The sequence below is a fragment of the Dipteris shenzhenensis genome, chromosome 7 (assembly GCF_047967505.1).
Source record: "Dipteris shenzhenensis isolate YYH24624 ecotype China chromosome 7, Dip_SZ_1.0, whole genome shotgun sequence".
In the NCBI taxonomy this organism is placed as follows: domain Eukaryota; kingdom Viridiplantae; phylum Streptophyta; class Polypodiopsida; order Gleicheniales; family Dipteridaceae; genus Dipteris; species Dipteris shenzhenensis.
The window spans coordinates 30,094,971-30,122,369 of record NC_141602.1 but is presented as its reverse complement, the minus strand read 5'-3'; the positions used below and the strand labels follow the sequence as shown (position 1 = coordinate 30,122,369).

General features: G+C 45.8%; 1 protein-coding gene across 1 annotated transcript in view; it reads left to right on the top strand.

Moving 5' to 3' along the window:
• Positions 1–2,357: 2,357 nt before the first annotated feature.
• The window catches only part of MNS3 (alpha-mannosidase 3), a 42,442-nt gene continuing 17,400 nt past the window's right edge, over positions 2,358–27,399 (top strand). The window contains exons 1-2 of the mRNA XM_087377304.1: positions 2,358–2,518; positions 2,943–3,982. Of these exons, the coding sequence (XP_087233430.1) occupies positions 2,450–2,518; positions 2,943–3,982 (1,109 nt within the window). The 5' untranslated portion in view covers positions 2,358–2,449. The remainder of the gene's footprint in view (positions 2,519–2,942; positions 3,983–27,399) is intronic.

Genomic DNA, 27,399 nt, shown 5'->3' with positions numbered 1-27,399 from the left:
ATAGACAGCCAACTAGAAATGCATACTTGATGAGGAGGGTACCTCTGTGGATTTGAGAGCATCTAAGCAAGTATTAACCCATCAGATTGATAAACTCTATCATGATTATCAGGAGCACTTAGAAAAAGATACCCAAGCTACTAGTCCCATTAAGGTAGCAGTTGATAAAGAAAACAATTCTACAATTGTACATGTTCCAAAATCAAATGATGAGTTATTAAAAGCAAAAGACAATCAAGGAATAATTCTTGTTCCTAAAACATAGTTCTCTTTATTTGTTGAGCACAACCTTTGAGTCACACCACATATACTGACTTCAAACTATGTTTTTCAACAATCACTCATCTTATCATAATAACAGTTCTTAGTTTTCTTTTTACTAGTTATAATGATAATAAATGTTGGGTTTGGGAGTCTCTGATGAAAGGTGGTATCAATGTGTGATTGCTACAGTTTACCCTTAACCCGTGTACTTCTTCCAACCCCCATCTCTCTCCCTATCCTCGAACACCCCACCCTACTTCTCAAATCTACTCTCACCCTTGTCTCTAAGGCCCATTCTACTTATATAATCCTTCTATCCCATGCCCAATTCACCCTTGCAACCCTAAAACTTTTAGATTGAACTTCTCCATTCTTTGTCCCCTCTGATCTATGAAGAAGACTATCAACTTTGGCCCAAGGCCCATTCTACTTATACAATCCTTCTATCCCATGCCCAATTCACCCTTGCAACCCTGGACTTGTCCATTCTTTGTCCCCTCTGATGTGTGAAGAAGACTAGCTCTCCCATTTCTCAACCTTGTCCCCTTTTTGAATCTTGCAGCTTTTTCTTGAACCCTACAACTTTTTCTTACCTTAATACTCTTGAAGGAGGTGAAAACCTCCATCAATCTCCATGAACATTCTTATGTACCAAAGTTGATGCTTGAGCCTACATCTCTTATGATCCAAGGCCCATGCTATAGCTATGATCAATTTACGATAAGAAACAACTAAACATATTTGTAGGTGACCAAGTCCTTGAAATTTAGAAATAAAAATAATGGCAACACTTTGGCCTTATTTTAGCACCTTTTTTAGGAGACTCGTAGCTTAAGAGAAAGTAGGTGATGCATAAGCATGCATGAGGAAGAGATGTCTATGAAAACATCACTGAACAAGTCACTCAAGGGCAAGGAGTAGGTATTGCTAGATTTGGTGTAATTCTAGCATAAACACTTACTAGAATCCTTATAACACCATAATATTACTTCAAGCAATACCTTTAGGCCAAGGCTTGGGTATAGCATGGAAGAGCTCAAAATTTGAAGATATCAAATTTATTGGCCAAGCAATCACCTTGTTCTTGAGGTTCTGCCTCTAGCAAATCCCTTTCCCATAGATTGTGTGCTTCCAAGGAGTGTTGACACCCAATGTTTATGTTGAATTATCTTTCTAGCTCACATGCTTGAAAGCTTGCGTATGAAGAATATGTATACACCATATCATACAATGAGAACTCAAGAAAAGGGTATGTTCACCATGAAGTGTTCCTTGTTGCCCACTTGCATACGTTCCTCAGCTCTATCTTTTGGTGTAAGGAGATGGCTCTTGCAATTTGCCTTACATGCTTGGAACCATAAGTTTGATTGAGTTCTTGGTGTAAATCGAGCATCATCTTTCTTATTACATCCTTCAACCTCCCACTTTAGCACAAGGTGAGGTTTGTTGGTGAGCATGACCTCTTTATCGTAGCCATCCTTAGAGATACTCTCATCCACTAAGGTCCTACGTGCAATTTGTGGAAGCTTAAAAAACGAGGAGATCTGACAAGAGACTCCAAGTTTCACCTCCCACCACCAACAAATAGCTTGTGCGTGCGGCCCAGAGCACTGCACCGTGGGACTGATGAACCGGCAATTTGCTCATCGAAGAGCCGGCAATGCTGCACGAAGAGCTCACACACACCGCTCCTTTAACGGTGGAGATAGGAAGGAGCATGGTGCTACTAGAGTGCATACACACCTATCCTCGCAACGGTGCACAGGCTATAGAAGAGCATAACGGTGCTAGTGCTCTTCCCCTCTATAGAAGAGCAACTCTTCCCCGCGATCGAAGAGCCACGAAGAGCGGATACACACGTGTCCTCGCAAAGGGGCACAGACTATGGAAGAGGAGAGAGGAGGGCTAGTGGTAGGGATGTTCCCAATGGTGTCAAATGTGGAATCGGGAGAAGTGAGTGTGGTAAGGTGGTGGTTGACCGAAAGGAAGGCAGTGTGAACCAAGGTTTGAACTTTGACCGTGAGAGTGAGAAAAAGTTAAAGCCAACTACTGAAGCGCGTTGTTCTACTGTAGAATAGGCCGCTCTTCTAAAACATTTCTTCTCCTCTTCCTTCTTCATCCATCGATCGATCGAGTCTCCTCCCCATCGATCTCCATCTCCTCTCCTACCCCCCCTTCTCCCACCATGCTTCCTTCCACCCGCAACGATCTCGTCTATGATAACAATAAAGTTCGGCGCCGTTCCCATCTCCAGGTACCCTTCCTTCCTTTGCTCCTTTCATTTCCCCGCCAAATCGGCCCTTTTCGTTTGGATCAGACTTTACTTTCGCGCATCTTGCAGCTAAATTTTCTGTCGTCTGCTCTCCGGGATAGGCACGCGTCGTGAGAAAAGACTGTTCTGCTGTGACAGAGTGACTTGCCTATCGTCGCATACCCGAAATAAAATCTGATGATTTGTGGGTAAACAAAATAAAGTCTTGCTGTCAGAATGCCGGTGTTATTGGCTTAGAGGACTGCTTCTTGACGGTTCTCTGTAAAAAAAAGGATGACCGTGTTAAGTAGCGAGGGTGGGCAAGCATACATTAGGGCTGGTCATCCATAACTTCACGCGTAGGAACGAAGGGTTAGCTGTGTGAACTAGAAGGGGGCATGATTTTATTCTGTAAATCTTGCTGCAGATGATGATTCGATCAGTGCTTACCAGCGGCATTCGATGGAAATGCGGATCTTTTGGTGTTGGACAGATTTTGGCACTTCTAATGGTAGTGGGATTGCTCTATCTCACGTATTTGCATTCCTCAGCTTCAACAAAAACGTTCAAAGCGTTGCCAAATCGCGGTTTGCACGGATCAGATGGGAAGGAGAGTTTGATCACAGAGGGAATCCAGGAGAAGCCATCATTGTTAAGTTCCTTAAGGAAACCACCCCGGCTTCCTCCGCGCTGGAAGTTTTTTGATGGCGATTCTTCTCTGAAAGCGTCATCAAATAAGACTCTTGGCATAGATCATACGGATATTATAAAAAAGAGAATACCGGAAGATTTTTTGTGGGAGAACAGGCAAGTCAAGGTGGCTGAGGCTTTTAGACACGCTTGGAATGGCTATAAAAAGTTTGCGATGGGTCATGATGAGCTGATGCCAGTCAGACAGGCAGGAAGAGACGATTTGGGGGGCTTGGGTGCCACAATTGTTGATGCACTTGATACGGCTATGATAATGGGTCTTGATGATGTGGTAGATGAGGCCAGAGACTGGATAGAGAAAGAACTACCTGCTCGCATTAAGACAAAAGGCCAAGTAAATCTCTTTGAGACCACAATTCGTGTTTTAGGTGGGCTGTTGAGCGCTTATCATTTGAGTGGTGGCAATGGAACAAATACTGAGCGGGAGGAGAACATCAAGCTACAAGTGGCCGGTGTTCACAATTCCGGAGTATACTTAGAGATAGCAAAAGATCTTGCTGATCGCCTTATGTCTGCCTTCACATCCAGCCCTACCGCAATTCCTTACTCAGATGTAGTGCTCAGCTCAGCGACAGCTCACCCTGCGGGCAGTGACGGAGGGGCAAGTAGCACATCAGAGGTCACGACGTTGCAACTGGAATTCGGTTATCTGAGTGAGGTTTCTGGTGATCCCAAGTATGGAGCTGCAGCCATGCATGTGCTGGAGCATTTTAAAGACCTACCTAAAACTGATGGGCTGGTTCCCATCTACATAAGGTATATGGAGGGACTTTTTGGCTTTGATATTATGTGCTTGTCCAGTCTGAGATTCTGTGCTTTGTTAACTTTTGAAAAGAATTGGTTTCAGGTCTTATCTTGCCAGCCAGAGATTAGACCCATGTGACCGTAATGTTTTGCCCCCTTTATGATTAGAGTTAGCTCTACAAACCTGGATAGGACTCTTAGCAAAGAGAGAAGTGGCCCCTTTTTGGCAAAAGGCCCTTAAAATTTGCAACATTTTTAAATTTGCAGAAAACCACTGCATTGAAAGTGCCTTAGACTCACACCATGTTTGAAATTGCAGGAAAACAAGCTTGGGTGGCACATCATGCCACAGTTCTGCATGACATGACCTCATACACGTGCCGTGGCACTGGGATTGCAATTTATTTTACTTCATTTGCTGGTCTAATGCCTTGCACTATCTCCCTTTTAAAGTACCCATTTCCCTGTCCCTGACTGTGGCCACCTGCTGAAGGCATACTAATTGCTGTTGCATCTACAGGGCTGTCAAATTGCGATATAGATTTGGGTCCCATTTAATGCTAATATTCTTTAAGACATCTGCCTAATGTCTCTAAATCCCACAGTTCATTGGCCTCATCCTTCCCAATTGTCATGCTTTCGCATAGTGGGTTCCACAAGGCCTACTTGCATCAGCTAGTAGTTTAGAGAGAGAGAGAGAGAGAGAGAGAGAGAGAGAGAGATGGGAGTTTTTTACTTCGTAGCAACAATGCCAGGAAGCCAATTTTGGCTTATCCAAAGCAATCCGTAGGGATCGAACACACACACACTTACGACACAAACCAGAGCCTCAACCACCAAGACCCACGCGTGTTTTACAAAACTTGGTGGGGAAGGATGGCTTATACAGAGAGGGAGATGGGAGTTTTTTACTTCGTAGCAACAATGCCAAGAAGCCAATTTTGGCTTATCCGAAGCGATCTGCACACACAGAGAGAGAGAGAGAGAGAGAGAGAGAGAGAGAGAGAGAGAGAGAGAGAGATGGCAAAGCTAGCCTGCAGGAGTGGATAATACTGAGCGTTGACGAGCAGTACACTACGGATCCTTGTTGGTTAGTCGACGACCGCAGTAAGCTTTCGCATGGCCGCTCAGCATAGCAGCACACGTGTGTGACAGCTGCTTTCACAATGACTCAGACCTCATAGTGGCTCCCTTCACAAGCGAGGAGGTCGGAGTTTATGACTGCATGCAGAGGGCTACTGTGCCGTCACGGGACTTGCGTGTGTTATTTGGAGGCCTTGGTTATTGGCGAGTGCTATGCAGATAGTAGACAATAACTTTTGAAGGCTTAGTCATAGGTATTGTGAACGCACGTAGGAATCATACGTTGACGTCTCATTGGAGAAAGCCTTGGAGTATAGAGCTCGTTCACTTTGATGGTGATATGAATGACGGTTGCAAGTAACGAGAAGATTGTACAAGGGTTACGTATAGGTTTACATGTGTTTCCTTGCTCACAGTTGGTTGGACCAAGAACTTAACTGGGTTTTGGAGAAGCACTGCGCGTGCTTTGTTTTGTTGGTGCGTGAGCTCGTGGGAAGGGGTAGACAATCCCGCATGTTCGTGGTCACAAGGCAGGTCATAAATACGTATTGGTGTGGCTTGTAGGGACAAATTGATCTCTCCATGCAACATGAATCACCAGGGAGTTTTCTATGCTTTTTAATATCAGTTTTGGTATATGTTAATTCATTTTGCCTTAGGATTTGAGGTTTCTGAGATTGCAGGAGTTTCCCTAGCATAGGGAAAAGCGGTTTTGGTTTGTAGTTTGATATATGCCTGACTAGCTGTACTTTTGGGAGTTGGACTTTCGATTGTAGATACAATTCAGGTGTGTTAAAAAAAAAACAAACCAATTGACCTAAATGTTAGTTAAAGAAGAAGCTTCTAGGGTGGATCCCGTAGAGTTGGGAGTTCGGCTGACCCTGCAGGTGTCGTGCCTAGCAAACTATACACTGTTTGGTAGAATTGCATTATTGAAAGATGCCTTGCAACAAATTTAGGCGCAACAACTGCAAGCAAATGAAGGGCAATCCGAGCTTGGGAAAAATGGTTCACAGTATGTCTACTAGACAATCTCATGAGAAGAAAGGTAAAGCTCTAATGGAGCTTGAAACCAGTGTTCATACGGTCGAGCCTCGGAGGGCTAAGGTGCCTAATATTGCCAATTATAGGCAATAAAAGTATTCTGGTCGGATGTCTGACCGTAGTTACGATATCATAGAGACTTGGTTACACAAATGGGATGAGGCTTTCGTCATTTGTGAAATTAGGAATGATATGAAGAAAATCTGTGAGGCCACCGACATGTTTAACGAGACATCAGATAGATGGTGGAAAAAACAGTAGAAGGATGGAGTAGCATCCACTACTTGGGAGGGGTTCAAGCAAGGATTTAGAAAACACTTTTTGCCTTGTGATGAAGCATTCTGAGCTTGGGATCAATATAGAAACCTTCGTCAGAGAAATTTTTCAGTGGCTGAATACACTGATAAGTTTAGAGAAAGTGTAATGAAAGTTTATGAACCTCTACCTCAGTCGGTACAGGTAAAATAATTTATCTTCGGACTGAACGATTGGATGAAGATGGAATTTGGGCTAAGTATGCGAACATGTTAGATGAAGCCATTGCCATAGCCTTGAACTATGAGGATGCCAAAGGAAACAACCCTAGTGGGTTTGTGTAGGTTGGGACTCGGCATGAGTACTCGAAGAAACCTGGGTTTAAGAAGAAATGGGTTAGTCACAACCTAGTGGCCAAGCTAAGCAGGCGAAGCCAGTTGAGACTCCTTCTAAACCAAGTACCACCATTGGAGTGAAAGAAAAGTAACACCAATGACAGCCTGGGCTTGGTCAAAATCTTCTTTGACCCTAGAGCAAAAGTTTGTGTTTTGTATGCCTTCAGTATCATCAGTGGAAAGATTGTCCACGAAACAAGGATTGTCGGATGGTTGAGATGGTGATCTTAGAATGCGACATGGAGATGGAGGAAAGTCCCAGAGTATAACATATGCAAATTCAGCTAGTGGGATCTTCTCAAAGGTCAGTACATGTTTTGTTATGTGTGTTTGTTGCTAGACTAGTAAACAGTGCACTTAATAATATCTTATCAAAGCCCATAGCAACAGGGTATATAGCCTTTAACGACATGGAGTTAATTAAGATGAAGGGACAAGTAGCCAATCATGACGCCATTGTGTTTTTTGACTCAGTGTCAACGCACAATGTAATTAACTCGAAGCTTGTTAAGAGGCTGAAATTAAATTCTAGCCCATCTGACTATGCATATACAGTCAAGATTGAAACTATCGTGAGATTGAATATGCACTATGTTGTGTTTTTAGAGGATGAGTTTGGGAATGTTCCTGGATTCATCTAGGTATATACAGTCAGGATGACAGATAGAAGTTCAACTGAAATATTTGACCAAACGGTTACCCAATTGGATATTCGAATTCAAGACTATGCGGAGAAGCTTGATTTCGAAATGACAAGGCTTGCTCACGTAGATATAGCCCTGGGTAAGGCTTGACATTCTAGTAAGAATCCAGCCATGGATTGGAAAAAGCACATTTATCAGTTCAAGATGAATGATGTGCTGTATGTTTTATGAGGTGAAAGGGATTCTCAGGGACTGTTAGTTTCCGTAACGGAAGTTCGAAAAACTCAAGAAGAGTTTTTGTTTCTTTGTACAGCGTCGGTAGAGCCGATTGATGGTCATCGGCTAGCACTGATGTTACCCAAGATGGGGAGATGGCCAAATTGGTTGGTCAAATGGCAGAGGAGTTCTCTGACTGTTTTAGGGATGAGTTGCCTTATGGGTTATCTCCAGAGCAGAATGTTCAACATAAGATTGAACTTTCTTGTTTTCAGCAAAAGTATTGCTGAGCATCACAAATACTTGAGAATAGTGTTCAGTACTTTGAGGAAAGCCAGTCTGTATGTAAATAAAAAGAAAACTGTGCTGTGCATGGTGAGACTTGAATATTTAGAAATCATTATTACTCTCGAGGGGGTGGAAATGGTTCCAAAGAAAGTGGCCGATGATACTGACTTGGCCTATGCCTTAGCGTTTGACCACTTTGCGATCATTTTTAGGATTTGTCCAATTTTATGGAAGGCAAATCAAAGGATATTCCAAGATAGTATCGCGATTGATTGATTTGACCTCAGATAAAGTACCTTTTATATGGGGACAGAGCTGAGGTTAGAGTCAACAAGGACGTTTTAACACCATAAAACAAGCTGTGGTCTCCGGACCAGTGTTAAAAATAGTCGATCCTTAGAAACCGTTTTTCATAGAAACCGACGCGAGTGGCATTGCAATAGGAGTAGTTCTCCTCCAAGAGGGAAGGCCGGTAGCCTTTGAAAGCAAGAAGCTTTCTCTCTTTTAACGAAATTGGCAAACTCATGAATTAGAGTTGTATGCCGTTGCCCATGCTTTGAAAACATGGAGACATTATTTGTATGGATCAAAGTTTTATGTTGATCTTGATCATGATACTTTGAAACATTTTTGCAAACAACCTGACTTGAGAGGCCGCCAAGCTAGGTAGGAGAACTCGTGCAGGAGTTTAACTTAACGATTCGGTACCAAAGAGGGAAGGAGAACAAAGTTGCTGATGCGTTGTCATGCATTATGCATAATATGAGTTTCACGGTATTAGAAAGTGCTCGCAATTGATAGATACCCACGGTGTTGGTTGCATGGCATGGTTTACCTCTATCTGAGGCTACTTGGGAATACGTGTACCAAATGCGGAGAGCATTCCCAGTTTTTATCATCGAGGACGCTGATGCCTGAAGAGGGAAGGAATGTTATGCTCAAGTTGAGATAACTTGACCTCGGAGGGGTTAGTGGACATTTTCCTTTAGAGGACTAATTGTTGTATTAGCGTTTCATGCATATGGTCAAAGAAATTAATGTCAAGGTCCTTGATGAGGGTGACATGGCACGGACTAGATGGGTCTAAGGCTATGGGTCTTAAATGCATTAAATGACTCATAAGGTTGAAAACCATAAACCCCATCACGCATAGCAAGGACTAGCTACTATAGCATCCCCATTGACGTCATCAACGCCCAACAGTCTGCACTCACACATACAAATCTACACACCCACACATCCATTTATACAAAGTCTTCGTACTCAGTTTCTATCAGCACTCCGGAGGTGAAGGGCAAACTCAACCATGACGAAGGCTAGCACTAAAGGAGAAAGGCTAATCAAAAGGTAGTCCAAAATCTCTTCGTTCAAGCTACAAATGCTTGTGGAGATTAAGATGGTCAAATGGTTAGATGACAAATTGGCACACTAATTACGATCTGTTAGAAAAGTCACTGCCCCACCTGTGAGCCTACGTTTTGAGGGGACAAGGGGACAAGAGACTATAGGGGGATAGGGGAAGAAAAGGGTAGAGAACCACCTAGCTGGAGCCCGGGCAGCACGGAAGATTGGCGCGGCCTTCTACACGACTCATGGAGCAAGTATTGGCAGGGCCTACGGTCTGCATCAGCAGCCCATGTTCTGGGCACATGGGCCTATTTATAGGCCTAGCTCAAGCCAACCAGCCAGCCTAGTCGGTGGAGGGGCCCTTGAAGTCGGTGCTGCAAGCAAGGGGCCGACCCCCTGCTGGTTGGTTTTCTTCAGCCCAGCAATGAGCCTATAAAAGGCCCCCTCTCCCCCCCTCATTTCTCATCACCTGCACAAAAAGCCTTGCATAGGCAAGCACGCAAGGAGAGGAGTAGGCTCAGCATCTTGGACAGCTTCACTTGGCTATTGTATACGCTCATCTTTTGAGCTTTTTTCTACCGACTATTGTGGAGGAATATATCTGAGTTTTTGCTATCTCTCTATCCGTCTCTTTGAGTGTTGTATGAGCTAGATTGAGAGTGAGGTGTGAGTGATTCTATCCTCTAATTCCAACATGGTATCAAAGCAAGGTTTACAGATCTAGATCACCGTACCTCAGCAAGTAGGCGACTCCAATCAACACTCAGGTTTGATGCGTGGTCAAGTTCTCCACTGCAAATTCAGTTTACAGTTTGTTGTTCTTTGTTACAGCAAGGATGGAGGACAAGGATTCTAATGTTGCCTCTTCAGCCCCTTCTCTTCCTTCCTCCTCCTCCAGATTCCTCTCATTCACCATCCCAAACTTCGAAGAGTCAGGGAAACTAGACGGGTCGAACTACCCAATCTGGAAGGTGAAGGCTCAGATGTTGTGCAAGTTGACAACAGGGGTGGAGGCAAAGCCAGAACATATGCTGGACAGCAAGGGGAAGATTTTCATTCCAATAGATGGAGAAGAGCTTGAGAATTGGGAAGAGAAAGATACCCACTCCCTAGCATTAATCATTGGGATCACGGCGGACTCTGTTTTTCCGCACATCCAGATGACTGAGACGTCTATAGAGGCGTGGGCTATCCTGTTTTGATGCTCCAACATTAACTGTACAATCTAGACATGATTGACAATGTTCATGACCATCTGACAAAAGTCAAGGTGGTAAGGGACCAGCTCTGGCAGTTGGTCAGAAGGTAGACTCAAGTCATCTAGCATTGTTGACTTTACACAAGCTACCTCGCAATTTTAAGAGTTTCGTGACGGTCACTATTAGAAATGACCCGACAGAGGATACACACAACGGAAGACTTATAGTAATGCCCAGGAGCTCACACAACGTGGTGTGAGATGTGGAATCACAAACTTCTTAACTTATGTGCATAAAATAGATGTGTAGACTCATCAATAGACAATGAACCAGCCACATAGAGAAACCACCAAAATAATATATTTCCGTCCAAAACTATGGACACAATACAAAAGAGATAGATCCAGAGTCCCACCAATGGTGTGGTCCTCTGATCTTACCACAAGGTCCTTCTCCTGTCAGCCAGTTATCTCTAGACTCGAGCCCGTGTGCTCCACCTCGAGCTTAAGTAGACTTTCCGTCCAGTGTGTTCTTCTCCACCTTACTGCCTGTGAATCAGCCTAGGTGGGCAGCCCCTGCCAAGATTTGTCTGCAGCACACAAGTCCCTGTTCCACTGCTCCAACCTGCTTGTGAATGGCTGCTCCAGAAGGTATGATGATCTCAGCACCTTGCTGCCCTAGAAGACCGCCAAGGTCCAGCCTCTCCCTAGAGCTAAGTCTGCAGCACCTGTTGCACTCTCTCACCTCTTGTAGATAGGCCCAGAGAGTAGGCTTCCTGCTGCTCCTTTCTGCCCTGGAACTGCTGGCTGCTGGATAATGAATGAGGCCAAGAGCCTCTCCTTATATAGGCCCTCAGGCCTGCTGAGAAAACTGACCAGTCTGTCCCAATCTGGGCCAACTGGACAGACCAGGTTGGCTGGCCCAACCCACCTGGTTGGCTCAGCCCAACCAGCCCCAATAGGGCCCTTTACTGGCCCCACAAAATCGCCCTCCTGGGCTCTCTTTTCCAGGGCTTGTTGGCCCTCGATTCTATGCAGGGGCTGAGCCCTTGGCCAGCCCTAGATAGGGCCTGGTTGGCTGTCTTTGCCAGCCAACCAGCCATCCATATGGACTGCCATGTACTGCCCCATCCCCCGCCATGTCAGCACCTGTTCTCCCTGCTGGTTCTGCCCTCTGCCAGGCTCTCTACAGCCATGTATGCAGCGCCATACTGTTCCATACATTACTGATGTCATCGCACCTTTTACCTGGGACACCCTGCCAACCATGAATGCTCCAGATCTGTCCCAGATCCACACATCCAGGTAATCTCTCTTTGGGCAACTTCTGCCGTAGGTCTCCCTCCCCCATGCTCTCCTCATTTGGGGGCTTACAGATGGGGAGGTGACCTTTTCAACACCCCCTCTCACCAACACATCTCAGCCCAATGCCAACACGTCGATGAAGATGCTCCAGTAACTCCATAATCGTAGTCCTCTTGAACCTTTCGGTGTCGAAATCTTTTCCTAACTTTTCATCCAGTGGCTCCTACTCCACCAGGTCCGGTTCCGCTTCCGCACACCATCCTGGTACACAGGTCCATCTCTAGTAGCACCTCCTAACACCACCTCCTTCAGTCACGTTCCCACCTTCGAACTCGAGCAATCCAGCCGTCACAATATTCTAGTTGTCCCCCTCATAATGAGTGAACAACCTGGAGTCTTCCAGGCACCATGCTCTGAGGGTTTGTTTCAACCCATCCTTCCTTTGGCAAGGTCTGTAACAAAAGTACATCTCCAGATAACCTGGACTGCGAACTTTAAACGCTCCTGACTAAACCTAACCTGAGTCACCCTCTTTCTCGCAAGGGCACAATCCTCCAGTCGTGGAAGTCGATTCCCAAGAGCTTCTGAATCAGGGTTGTCCTTCAGCAAGGTCCGTGCCTCCAGGCTCCCACACCTGTGAGCCTCCTACTTGGGCTCTGATACCATGTTAGAAATGACCCAACAGAGGGTACACCCAGCGGAAGACTTATAGTAATGCCCAGGAGCTCACACAGTGTGGTGTGGGATGTGGAATCACAAACTTCTTAACTTATGTGCATAAAATAGATGTGCAGACTCATCAATAGACAATGAACCAGCCAGATAGAGAAACCACCAAAATAATATATTTCCGTCCAAAACTATGGACACGATACAAAAGAGATAGATCCAGAGTCCCACCAATGGTGTGGTCCTCTAATCTTACCACAAGGTCCTTCTCCTATCATCCAGTTATCTCTACGACTAGGAGACGTGCCAGGACCGCACCTTCGAGTGGCCGACAACACTCTATTGCCGACGTCATGCCTCCACTGCCTCATCCATCCTGATATCTTGCTATTGCTGGGGATGATGATGATATTGATGATAATGCTGAGATTGATATATATAGCCAACCATCGACATGGCTATGTTGTACTTAGGACTTAGTACTGCCATTCTGCATTTTTGCATTTTGCATTGATATGGACGCTCGTTTAGTAGCTCCACTACCACAGCTCGTTGTATCAGGATTTTCACAGTCTCATAGACCCATCGGTCTTCCGAAGACTTTAATAACCTTTCTTTCTTTCTTTCTTTCTAGACTCGAGGCCGGGTGCTCCACCTTGAACGTAAGTAGACTTTCCGTCCAGTGTGTTCTTCTCCACCTTACTGCCTGTGAATCAGCCTAGGTGGGCAGCCCCTGCCAAGCTTTGTCTGCAGCACACAGGTCCCTGTTCCACTGCTCCAACCTGCTTGTGAATGGCTGCTCCAGAAGGTATGATGATCTCAGCACCTTGCTGCCCTAGAAGACAGCCACAGCCTCTCCCTAGCGGTAAATCTGCAGCACCTGTTGCACTCTCTCACCTCCTGTAGATAGGCCCAGAGAGTAGGCTTCCTGCTGCTCCTTTCTGCCCTGGAACTGCTGGCTGCTGGATAATGAATGAGGCCAAGAGCCTCTCCTTAGATAGGCCCTCAGGCCTGCTGAGAAAACCGACCAGTCTGTCCCAATCTGGGCCGACTGGACAGACCAGGTTGGCTGGCCCAACCCACCTGGTTGGCTCAGCCCAACCAGCCCCAATAGGGCCCTTTACTGGCCCCACAAAATCGCCCTCCTGGGCTCTCTTTTCCAGGGCTTGCTGGCCCTTGATTCTATGCAGGGGCTGAGCCCTTGGCCAGCCCTAGATAGGGCCTGGTTGGCTGGCTTTGCCCAGCCCAACCAGCCCTCCATATGGACTGCCATGTACTGCCCCATCCCCCGCCATGTCAGCGCCTGTTCTCCCTGCTGGTTCTGCCCTCTGCCAGGCTCTCTCCAGCCACGTATGCAGCGCCGTACTGTTCCGTACTCCGTACATTGTTGATCTCTTTGGGCAACTTCTGCCCTAGGTCTCCCTCCCCCATGCTCTCCTCATTTGGGGGCTTATAGATGGGGAGGTGACCTTTCCAACAGTCACTGCACGACAGGACCAAGTCTCTCACCTTCAAGGAGCTTGGCCCTTCACCATTGCAAGAAGAGGCTCGAGAAAAACTAGTTACTCAATCGGACGAGACCCCAAATGAAGTGCTTCTACTGTGAGAAGCTTAGTCATTCTGCTAAAGAGTGCCGCAAGAAAAAGGCGGATCTCAAGGAGGAGTCCAAGTCCAAGGAGGAGCCAAAGACCAAATTGGTAAACGTCACGACCTAGCTCTCTTCATCATCACTGAGTGCCGCTCCGCTTACACAGTCAGTGAAGGAGAGGAAGGTTGGTATGTGGACAATGGAGCTTCAAAGCACATGTCCAACAAGGAGTGGTTCAAACCCATAGGTACGCATCCCAATTCCAAGGTCACTGTGGGGGATAATCGGTCATGCCCTGTGAAGGGTGTTGGTAGTATTCCCTTCATCACGACTGCAGAAACAAGGAGCTGATTTCCGGTGTACTATATGTGCTAAATTTGTGCAAAAACCTTTTGTTTGTCAATCAGATGGACAAGCACAATATGTCGGTCTTATTCGACAACGGCAAAGTCACTGTCACATCCAAGGCAAATGGACAGGTGGTGGCTCAAGGTGTCCAGGAGCACGGGCTATATCACCTCAACGCTCTGTTGGTGAACGGGGACCATGGCAGATCCAACTTGTGACATGAGCAGTTCGGTCACGTCAACTATGGCACTCTTGCCGAGATGCAAAAGACAAAGATGGTGGATGGACTTCCACCGATTGCAGGCAATGATCATGTTTGCAGGGCTTGCGTGGAAGGCAAGCAACACAGGGACAAGTTTCCACAGGAGGCCTCATCACGGGCCAAGAAGCCGCTCGAGTTGGTTCACGCCGACATCTGCGGCCCAATATCGACAAATTCATTTGCAAGTTCGTAGTATTCTCTTTCATTAGTGGATAATTTCAGTCGCATGATGTGGGTATTCTGCCTGGCTAAGAAGTCTCAGGCTTATGAGAAATTCAAAGATTGGAAGGCCCAGGTAGAGAAGGAGAGCGGGGAGGTAATCAAAGCCTTCTGCACGGACAAAGGGGGGGAGTTCACTTCTACTGAGTTCAATGGATTTTGCAAGAAGCACGGGATCAAGAGACAGCTCGCACATCTCAACAGAATGGAGTTGCTCAGAGGAAGCACAGGACCATCACAGAGATAGGGTTAACCATGTTGCGAGGGAGGAATATCTCGAAAGCCTACTAGGGTGAAGCCGTGAACACTACCGTTCACATCCTCAACAGAACCAAGACCAAGGCTGTTGATGACAACACTCCATATGAAGCTTACTATGGTAAGAAGCCCACAATATCTCATTTACGCGTTTTCGGTTCTAAAGCATATGTGCATGTGCATAAAGATGAGCGGACAAAGCTTGATCCCCATAGCCAAAGATGTGTCTTTGTGGGATACACTAAAGGATCCAAGGCATATCACCTTTTTGACCCGGAAAAGAAGAAGATCCCTCCCCCTCCTCTGGTGCTTTCGTTTTGGTTCTCACACGGATAGTCTTGAGTCTTTTGTGTGCTCTCCCATGGAGACAGCGCGATATATTTATCTCTATTGATATTCTCATCTGGAACGTCAGCACTAGGTGTGCATGCCCGCTTTTGTGGCCCCACCCCTTAGCTTCTATTGTATCACGTTTTTCTTCAGTATCATAGACCCTTTGGTCTTTCACAGATGCTAATTCTCTCTCTCTCTCTCTCTCCATCCCCCCCGCCCCCTCCCTTCCTAACCTGCCCCCCCCCTTCCTCTCTCTCTCTGATGGCGATTTGGACTGCACCAACAGCTCCGAATGGAGGGTAAAACCCCAACGCGGTTGACCGTCAGGATCCTTCTGCGTCCCCCATCTCTAGCCCTGCTGTGTACCCGGTGGCTCCTGTTATTTGCCGCGCGCGGCGATCGCGAAAGAAGTTCCAGGTAGTTGCTCAATTCAGATCAAAAATCTGAGGCCACCATCAGCGCCGAAAGGGGGTAAAACTCCAACGCGGTTGGCCGTCAAGATCCCTTTACGCCCCAGCACATAGCATGCTGTTGTGATATCAGGTGCACCTGTTTTCTATCGCGCGCGTCGCCAGTCTTCATCCTGGCGTCCAACACTCTCAACAAAAGAGTCAACAGGAGTGGTTTGGCAGCAGCCTCCACTCCAATGACGAAGAGCTCTGCAGGAAGTACAAGTATGAAAAACTCTTTTTCTCTAACACCAACTAAAACAGGTACTCTGCAAATGACAGTCGGAGATGAGCCACCCCCCACCATTTTAGATGGACAAGCAGTCCCTTTTATTCCTGTTCAAGGAAACATTTTAGCAGCCCCGCTCATGTCAGTGCAAGGAGCTACAATAGACAATTTTCCTAATGAATCTGGAATTTGGGCGTTTCTAACAGCTTTGCAAAGCACATTGGATCGCCAACAGCAAGAGATACATGCACTCTCTTTGAAGTGCCAACACTTACAGTACAGAAATAAAGATTTGGAGCAAAAGGTGGCCATGCAAGAGAGCTCCATAAACAGTTTGGAGGAAAAAAATATCAGTCAAGAGGAAAAATTATGTGAGCTGGAACAGACTTTGGAAAAGATGAAAGAAAATACGGCACCACAGCCTCAAATAGAATGCAAGCCACAGACAAACACCTCAGTGACATGGGCAAATATAGTAAATGGACATGCCTCGCCAGATGCACATCTAGACAAGGGGAAAAAATCAGAAGATAAGATAGATGTTGATGAGTATAGAGAGAGAGAAAAAAGATCACAGAACATTGTCATACGAGGTCTAGTAGAAAAAGAAAAGGAAACACCCCTCTCACTTGCAAAGGATGTAGGGGACTTTTTTGTGGAGCACTTTGCCATGCAAGAGGTTGTGGTCTTTGGGGCACACAGAGTAGGGAGAAAGAGAGATGAAAATTCGAGTCAGCGAGCAATTGTTTGCACCATGCTTGACCCGTGCAAGAGAGAAATCATTTTGGACAGCAGCAAGATTTACTTAAAGGGAACATCTTTCTACGTGACAGAAGACCGCACCCCCAAGCAGCAAGAAGAAAGGAGACGTATGTATGAGGCCCGAATAAAAAAAAAAGAGCAAGGAGCTGAACAGGCCCTCTAGGAACACGCGGCCTATGGAACCCAAAAGAAGTTGAAGATCATGTTTTGGAATTGTAGAGGTTTCCCTTGGCATAAAGGGGCTGGATTGAATGAAGTTATGCATGATGCAGACATTATTTTTCTCGCAGAGACTTGGGAAAGGGACATATGCAGAATTCCTAAAATTAATGGATACGTGGTGCACTCCATCTGGCAAAAGCAAGTTGGCCTACGAGGGCAAGGAGGGGTAGCATGCATATACAAGGAGCATATACAAGACATGATTTCCATAGCCAAAGATGACATCCACAAACGCTTCATATGGATCATGGTAAAAGGAATGCACTCACCACTTTACATTGCAGGGTGCTACATTCCTCATAGAGAATCTCCCCTCTACCAAAGACATGAGGTTGACCCAACCCAGCCACTTGGAGACCTGTGCTTGGATATAGCTATGTTCAACAAAAAAGGAAATGTTTTGCTCATTGGTGATTTCAATGCACGGATAGGAGATCTACAGTTTCACTATCCCACTCAGCAAGAATACATCAAGGAACATGAGATAGACATTGACCCCATTTGGTGTAGATGCTCGAAGGATAAGGAAGTGAATGCACATGGTAGGGCATTGGAGCAATTGATGAATGGAATGCACATGTTGGTGGTGAATGGCACAGCCCTTTTCCCAAAATCAAATACCCCTACTTGTTTCCCTGCCAGTGGAGGGGCTAGTGTGATCGACTATGCATTGATTGGTTTGGAAGCTTGCCATCTCATTCACAATTTCTCACTTGGCTCAAAGTCCCCTGATTCAGATCACACACCACTATATGTGGAGCTTAATATATTACTTGCCAAGGCAACTTTAGAAGAGCGCAAAACAGTTGAAGGCAACTATCATATAAATGAGGCAAAGAAGGTGGAGTACGCTGAAACTCTAGAGACGTGTCTGCTGGGAAAACAGAAAATTGGGTGGACAGAATTGAAAAATGCTATTCTCACTACAGCCAAGTCAGTTTTGGGGTACAAAAAGAGCAATAAAGAATGCAAGAAAGGGCTACCATACAATGTTTGGTTTGATGCTGAGTGCAAGGCAGCTAGGAATGCACTAAAGGGGATCCCAATGGGGGATGAGAAAAGAGCAGCTGAGAAACAGCTCCATGCACTTACACGTAAAAAAAGACGTGCACATATTGTGAACAAGGAATGGACTGATGCAATTGATTTTATCAAGCATCCTAGAAGAGCATGGAAAGGAATTAAACAAAGGTCAAATGACATTATGGGAGATTTTACAGAAACACAGATGCTGGAATATGCTCAACAGCTCTACACACATCCCAAGGCTCGGCCCATGGTGAGCATACCTCTCAGCAGTAATACTCAGGGTCTTTTCTCATTGAAAGATGTACAAGATGGCCTCAAGAAAATGGTAAATGGAAAGGCAGCAGACACTCTACACCTAGTGGCTGAACTCATTAAGTGGACCAATGAGCACACGCAAAGGCACATAGCAATGGCACTAAATCAGGCTTTGATGAATGGTTTCCCAACAGAATGGCAAGAGAATTGGATCAAACCAATCTACAAAGGGGGTGACCGCAATCAATTAACAAATTACAGAACAATTATGGTATGTTCCACTCTAGCCAAACTATATAGCACAATAGTAGAGGCAAAATTGAGTGCTTGGGCAGAGAAAGAAAATAAAAGAGCAATGGGACAAGCTGGTTTCAGACCAAAACACTGTACAGTGGATCACCTAGTCACTCTTCGAGTTTTGATGGAGGAAAGCCGCCTCAAGGGGAAGCCACTCTTCTGTTGTTTCATTGACTTTAAGAAGGCATTTGATACAGTGCCTAGGGATGTGCTATGGGAGAGAATGGAATGCATAGGGGTGCCCGAGGAAATAAGGTTTGCTGTCTTTAGACTTTATGAGAAAGTAAAATGTCAACTAAAATGTAAGGATGGGATGTCACAAGAGTTCTATAGTAATATGGGGGTAAAACAAGGATGTCCGCTCTCACCCACTTTGTTCGGCCTATGCATTGATAGACTTGAGGAGTTGGTGAATGAAGAAGCATGTAAAGATGAGTTATACAGCCCTCATCTAGCAGGTCTCGTGATTTGGTTGCTTCTTTACGCAGATGATGTGGTTGTTTTCACTGATAGTGAAAGTAAGATGCAAAAAATGATGGATATCTTCAGCATATTTTGTGCAGAGAGTGGGATGGCTATTAATGTCAACAAAACTAAACTCATGATAGTCAAGACTATACAGCCAAGCAGCCCCCTCCAAATCTTATATAAAGGACAACCCATTGAGACAGTGCACTCATTCAAATACTTGGGTATTGAAATCCCCGCCAATAATAGATGGAACAGCTGTGTGCAACGGAGACTTGATGCAGGATGGGCAAAATACTTCCAATTTGAAAATGAGTGCAACAATAGCAATACGAGAAGGTGGCAAGTACGAAATATGATCTTTGGGGCATATGTGATACAGACAGTACTCTACGGAGTAGAGGTATGGGGTGGGAGTATATCTCCATCAACGTGGAATGAGATAGAGAAAATGCAAAAGTCTTTCATTAGGAGGCACCTGGGCATCAAGGCTACTACACCATACTCTTTGTTACTCCTAGAGACAGGATGTATACCCATAGAGCTACATGCTCTGAAGAGAGTACTCAGATACATCACAAAGGTCAAGTGCATGGATAATGAAAGGCTACCAAAGAGAGCATGGAATGAAAGTCAGAAGCTTCAAAAGACAAACAAGGGCAAGATTTTGACATCCGGATGGGCACAGGACCTAAAAAAATGGTTCAAGAAGTGGGAAGTAGAAGAGTATTTAAACTACTCTTCAGAGGAGATTGATGAAGAGGCTTTTCATTATGACCTGCTGAATGCACTACACAGGAAATGGCAAACAGCAGAAAACAAAGATAAATTTGAGTACTATCGCACATATATCAACCCCGAATATTGGTCAATTTATACAGGAAGGGAGACAACAACGCAGAAGTACATATGTACACCTATAGCAGTGCATAAACGGAGGGCTTTAGCCTCACTTCGCACCCGATCACACCAGCTGCAAATAGAAACAGGGGGATGGAAAAAGATGCCAAGGGAGAGTAGAATATGCCAACTATGTGATCAAGGTATGGTTGAAACAGAAGAACACATGGTAATGATATGCCCTCACTATGCACACATTAGGGAAGAGTTCAATCACCTCCTTGAGGGACATAACAAACTGGCTGATTTGCTGCATAAAGGGTCACCTTCAGCTTTAGGAACATTTGTGTATAAGCTCTTCAAGCATAGGAATCCACCTGAATCCTAGAAGGTGGTTTCTCTTTCCACCCTCCCATCTTCGGGAGGAGCTTTCATGTACTTGTGATATTGTATTGCTCAGGTCCCATAGGCCGGTTTTGGTCTTCAGAGGACGATAATATATTCTTCTTCTTCTTCTTCTCCCCCCCCCACCTATGAGCCCCCATATGGGGAGGACATGGGGGGCATATGACTGGGGGGACTAATATTGGGGACCACTTCTGCGCTGCAGGACAGCAGCAAATAGGGACTGGAGAAAGGCCAGAGAAGGCAGGGCAGCAAGCCCTAGTGAACCCCCTAAGGACCAGCTCTTCAATATGAGCATGGATGAGGGAGAGTCAGTATACATACCTAGATGAGTCCAGGAACATGCCCAAACTCATCCTCTAAAAACACAACATAGTGCAGTTGCAATCTCATGATAGTCACTCATAAGGTTGAAAGCGATAAACTCCATCACGCACAGCAAGGACTAGCTACTATGACATCCAGAAGCATATACCTAGATAAGTCCAGAAGCATATACCTAGATAAGTCCATGAACATGCCCAACTCATTCTCTAAAAACACAACATAGTGCAGCTTCAATCTCATGATAGTCTATCACTCGACCATCCTAGTGAAGGGCAGCTCCTACACACTCTCCACATGCATCACAATCCACATCAAACTACTTGTGTAGATCTGGAACAACTAGAATCGGCTTGGTTGTTAGCTTCTCTTAAGGGTATTGAAAGCTATTCTTTGCCGTTCTCCCCATATGAAGACTACCGGTTTTTTGGTCAAACCATGTAACGGGGCTCTATGATAGAAGGAGAAACCAAGGAAGCTATGTACTTCATGTATCGAGGTAAAGCTCTAGCCATTCTTATATGGTCAAATCATGTAACAAGGCTCTGTAATAGAAGCAAAGACCAAGGAAGCTATGTACTTCATGTACCGAGGTAAGCTCTGGCCATTCTTGTATGGCTTTTATCTTTGTAGGATTCATCCGAATCCCTTCTTTAGAGGTAATGTGCCCGAGGTAGTGGATCTCATCAAGGAAAAACTCGCTCTTCTTGCCATTTATAAAAAGCTTGTGATTTGAAGTCCTTGGAACATGGTGGCCAAGTTAAAGACCAAGATATCATCGAAGAAAGTACCTATGAAATGTTTGTATGGTCCAAAAATCCTATCCATCTTGTAATTGAAAATGGTTGGTGCCCTTTGGTTAACCCAAAGGGCATCACCAAGAACTCGCACAATCCGGAAGTGGTATGAAAAGATGTCTTATGAGCATCCTAAGGATGGATCCTTATCTCATGGTACCCACTTTTCAAATCAATGCGACTAATGATCGTGGCCCCTTTTGATCTGTCCAAGATATCATCTATGTGAGGGATCGGAAACCTAATCTTGACTGTCATTTTGTTGAGGGCTCCATAATCCACACACATACGATAGGAGCCATCTTTCTTTTGAATTAGGGGCACAAGTGAACAGAAGGGTGAGGAACTGGGTGTGATGAGTCCTTTAGAAAGTAAATCATGTACCTGTGTCATGATTTCTTTGTTATGTGCTGCTCTCAGTGCTCACGCGATAAAGTGGCCAATTCGGAGGCTCACTTCTTGGAAGGAGCTCTTTGAAATGATCTTCTCGCCGCTCAGGAGGAAGCTAGAGGATCTAGAAAACAGTCTTTAAAAGAATCAAGAAACTAAAAAATTTCTTTCTCGATAGGATTCACTTCCACTTCGGGTTCACCCCCTCTCTCTCTCTCTCTCTCAAACAAAATATGCCCTCCTTTTAAAAGGCCTTTGTTTGCTCTAGTGAAAACTTTGACTTCCCTTTGTAGGGTTTCAAATGACCCCTCGGCTTTTGAAACTGGAGCCGTCTTTGTCCTTGAAATGCCAGGGTCATGTTCCTTTTGAAGGTGTCTCCATCGTTGCTTTTTGAGGCAACTATTGTCCGTAGCAAATCTTTCTTCGTTTCCTCAAGTACTAGGGCTGAGTGCATCGAATCTCGCAGCTTTGTCTTGCATTCAATGCTCACTTGAGTGTGAATACTTGGATGCAGACCAGCCCGGTATATTTGCATCTTTGCCTATTCTGAAATTTCCTTGAAGGGAGTAATCTGGAGGTAGGCTGAAAAGAACTTCTGGTTTAAGTCTCAACTGTATCTGTAGCTGTCATGGATACACACTCCCAAGTTGTATGAACATCATCATAAAAATTATTTGGCAAAAATTGTTCGAAAAAATGCTTCTTGAAACATAGATGAGGACGTCTTTTCAAAATATCCTCAAGTTTTACACTTGTATCAGGAAGCTTTTCAGTTGGGAGCAACTGATTAAAAGCCGAGGGGATGTCACCATTTGGTGCTTCTCTCAAGAAATAAAGTATAATCTTTATTATTATTAACTTCAGTCAAAGAATGTTGACTTTGGTTAACTAAGAATAAGTTTTTTGTTTTACTTTTGCTTTGCATTGGTAAAAGAGAACTGTGAGGACGCCCACAAGGGACTACGATTAGTCCAAGAACTAGGAATGCATGCATTTTGCTAACCCCTGATGGGTTAAAGTGTTGGAGCTTGTTTGTGCAATGTGTAGGACCTAAGAGACTGCAAAAAGGATCCAAGAGTGGGGAGAAAAGCATATAGCAAGTCCCACAAGGTCTAACAGCATGGACAAGAGAGCGCCTTATAAAAGGAGGGCCCACGAGATTTAAAAAAAGGCACGAAAAGCACCACATTAAAAAAGAAAGCCTAAAAAGCTAGGCTTTTATGTAAAAGTTGTTAGAAATGACCCAACAGAGGGTACACATAGCAGAAGATTGATAGTAATGCCCAGGAGCTCACACAGTGTGATGTGGCATGTGGAATCACAAACTTCTTAACTTATGTGCATAAAATAGATGTCTGACTCATCAATAGATAATGAACCAGCCAGATAGAGAAACCACCAAAACAATATATTTCCGTCCAAAGCTATGGACACAATACAAAAGAGAGAGATCCAGAGTCCCACCAATGGTGGTGTGGTCCTCTAATCTTACCACAAGGTACTTCTCCTATCTGCTGGCTATCTCTAGACTCGAGCCCGTGTGCTCCACCTCGAGCTTCTATAGACTATCCGTCCAGAACGATCCTCTCCACCTTGCTGTCTGGAAACCAGCCTAGGTGGGCTGCCACTCAAGCTCAGCTCCTTCAGGGTCACCTTCACCTCCTGTGGATAGGCCCAAGGCTTGCCTTCTTGCTGCTCCTGTCTTTTGTCAGAGGGCTGCTTCAGAGAATGAGATGTGAGGGCACAAAGGCCCTCCTTATATAGGGCACAAGGCCCTCCAGAACCAACCAACCAGCAGCCTCAAACTGGCTGACCCAAACAGGCCGGCCAGGCTGCTATAAAACTGCCCTAAAAGGGCCCTCATAACTAGGGCCTCTGGCCCACAAAACTAGGGCTTTGGCCCTCACTTCAAGGCAGGGTCCCAACCCCTATGCAGGCCTGCCTGGCTGTCGGATATGGGCTATAAATATGCCCTCCCAGGGTCAGTCCCTTGCAGCCCTATTTGCTGCTGCTCCTGACCTCCTGGGTGCCCATTCTCCAGCCCCGTACTGCTCCGTACAGTTGCACGCCACCAGTCCCGGGTCTGCACACCCTCCGTACTCTGCCCTGCAGCAGCCCCTACTGATCCATACAGTGGCTATCCCCTTTCTCTGGGCATACCTTGCCCTAGGTCACCCTCCCCCATGCTCTCCTCATTTGGGGGCTTACAGATGGGGAGGTGACCTATCCAACAAAAGTAGCTTTTAGAAAGCAGGTCATAGCTTTTTATTGGGCCTAGTCTATAAAAGAAAGGCCCCAGGCCTCTTAGACGAATTGAAAAAAGTTGTACTCAGCTTCGTGCTCTTCTCAGAGCCAGTTGTTCAAAGTATTTTCTATTGCAATAAAGACCTTCCGGGGAGTCCAGCCCTTATTTATGGGCCCTAGTGCTGTACACTAGGATTGAGTTAGGTAGATTCTATGACTTGGATTGGGCAGGTGACAGCAACACCAAGCGTTCGACCTCAGGGTACTGTTTTGTGCTTGCAGCAAGCGCCATTTCTTGGCTGACCAAGAAACAACCCTCAATTGCCCTCAATTGCCCTTTCTTCCACAGAGACGTAGTACCAAGCTGCTTGCATTGCAGCATGTGAGGCGTTATGGCTTAGGTGGATACTTGAGGATATGGATGTGACTCAAGAGGAGGCAACGGTGGTCATGTGCAACAACTAGAGTTGCATAGCCATTGCGAAGAATGATGTCTTTCATGCACGGATGAAGCACATCAAAGTCCATTACCACTTCGTACGGGAGCTCATCATCAACGACATCATGAGCTGATGTACTATCCAACAACCTTTCTGATGTCTTCATGAAGGCTCTCCCAAGGGAGCAAAAGGAACACCTCATTCGACGCAGGGGGATCAGCCTACAGTGGCGTCATTAACAGGCCCATATGAAGAGGACATGGGGGGGAAGGGATATTGGGGACCAGTTATGGGCTGTAGGATAGGTGCAGGAGTGTAACATACGGAGACTTGCTGGGCGGAAAATAGACAAATATAAAAGGCTAACTCAAGCATGAGAGACACAAGAGATTTACCTAACTATAGTACACTGCTCTATTTATACATGGTTGCAAAATCGGCATACAAAACCCCCTAACTATGACATGCAGGAGATGGAACTATGCTGCAAAAATAGCACACCCAAACCTCGCACATATGCTGGCTGGAAGCGCTGCTGGAGGCTAGGAGCGGAGTCCTGAACTGAGGAAGGCTGAGTGAGTGAAAAGGGGGGCTGAAGGCCCCTTATATAGGTCTGGGAACCAGCAAACCTTGGTCCAGCACAACCGACTGGCTGGTCGGTTTTGGCTGACCAGGCTGCTAGCCCTTTCCTAAGCAGGCCCTCTTGGGCCATTTCAGGAAGGCTGGACAGCCAATTGTCACTCCACCTGGGCTTGACCTTGGTGCATGTGAAATTCCCCTCTTCTGAACTTGTTGCTGGGTGGAGACCTTGCAACGCTTTGTCTTGGTGACCCGAACTGCTCCGCCATGGCTTGTGACTATGGGAACTAGGAACAGACCCCTGTAGCTCGTGCCGGTGTACGACAAATGGGTCAGACTGCGTCACCATGCTCCCTAGTGTAGGGTGCATGTGACATTCCCTCCTACTTAAATTCTGGATGATGATAGCTACTGAGGGACTGAGTGAATCTGTGAAGCAAATGTGATCGTGCTGACCAACAACTGCTGCTCAAAACTTGACTGTCCTCCCAAAGAACTGAGGAATAACAGTCTCGCACTGGGACTGATCTGGTACCACTCCAAAAGGCTGAGGAACGAATGTTTTGTTATGATAACACCGAGGCTCAATAAAAACTCCTAAGAACCCATATTGCCGTGAAGTTTGGAAGCCGAACTGTTGAGGCCAATCATCCCACCACACTACTACTGCGAACTCTTGATCCTTGGGTGGTATGGCACTCTGATAGACTCCTGGACATAGGAACTGCCTGTTGTCCTCGTGACCTGCTGAGGACTGATTGAGCTGTTGATGTGGAAGGACTGCACTCCAGAAGTCCAATGGCATGAAACTGGCTACCAACTGTTGGCATGCATTCTCCCCATTGCAGAAGATCCACCAACATATAGAAATGCTAGTGCTACTCCAAGAACTGCTGGGGTGATGAGAAAGCCATTGAAGCTAGGCAACCAAAACTGAAAACCTGGGAACTCTATCATACTCACATGCACTCCTAGAAAGTGTGGTACTATTGTCTGCATGACTGCAGTGAGGGAAAGCTGGAATGAACCTGCCTCCTCTGCTGGTGTGATAACTGCTGAGGGTAAAAACTGTGCCACCCTCCTGGAATCTAGAACTATGGATGGAAATGTCTCCCGAAGAACTTGCATGATGCCAGGAGCTGTGGAAACTGTAGCTGTCTCTCTGAGAAACTCCAAGAGAGATGGAACTGTGGCTGTCTCTCCAAGGAGCTGAGCTGAGTGGCGACTAGCACTGGGAGCACGCCTCCAAGGAGTAGACTGTATTGGATGCTCTCCGAAGGAACGGAGGAGATGCTGGGGCACCCCTCTAATGACTCAACTGACTAGGATGCTACCTGAAAGAACTGTGATACGTCCAGAACTGCTGAGAACACCTCGTCTACCCCAGGGATGAAAGACCCCTGAGAGCATGCTGTGGAAATGGCTGCACTACCCCCATGGGTGGAAAACCCTAAGGCACTGACTGTGGAAATTAAATGATCCCCTGGCTTAGTAGACCCAAGGGAAACCATTGTTTGAGCTGCTGCAAAATAGTCCATTGAACTATGCTCGGAGATGGAAGACTCCAATGCAGATAAAGGACTTCCAACTGATGCGCGGTCTGTGGGTACTGCTGTTGAGGAGAGGAACTGTGAGCAGGCCATGAGAAACTGTTGGTGTTATACAAGCATCTGCTCTCGGTCTCGCCTGCATTAGAGTCTAGACCTCATATGCTGCCAAGTCGGCACGACATCTAGATCATTGCGCGGCCGCCTCAAGGATTTCCTGTTCCAATAGAAGCCGAAAACAATCCAATGTCATTGCTTCCTCCTTTGTCTTCTTGTCCTGCTCGGGCAGCTCAGAAAAGAGCATATTCTTCTCAAGGAAATGATCCTGCTCCCTGAACGCTTGCCTGAGAGCTGCTCTGCTAGACGGGCCCATGATGGAAGGCTGGAAGACCCATCAACTGCTGCAATAATAACTCTAGAGGAAAAAAAATTCCCCCCTAACCTTGCCCCGCAATTTGTAAATGCATTCGGGTGAAGACGGAAGCCGGCCCGATGCACGTTGAAGGTTGGGAGGGAGAGGCTAATGGAGTATGGTAGTCCGAGGTAGGGACCAAATACAAAACTAGATAATATCCCAGACATGCTCCCTCCTCTGCTAGCTGAGTCCCCATAACTAAGCTTTGCTGCCAAGACTCCCTACCTAACCCAAATCACAAGGAACCATACTGCTCTGATACCAATGAAACATGCAGAGACTTGC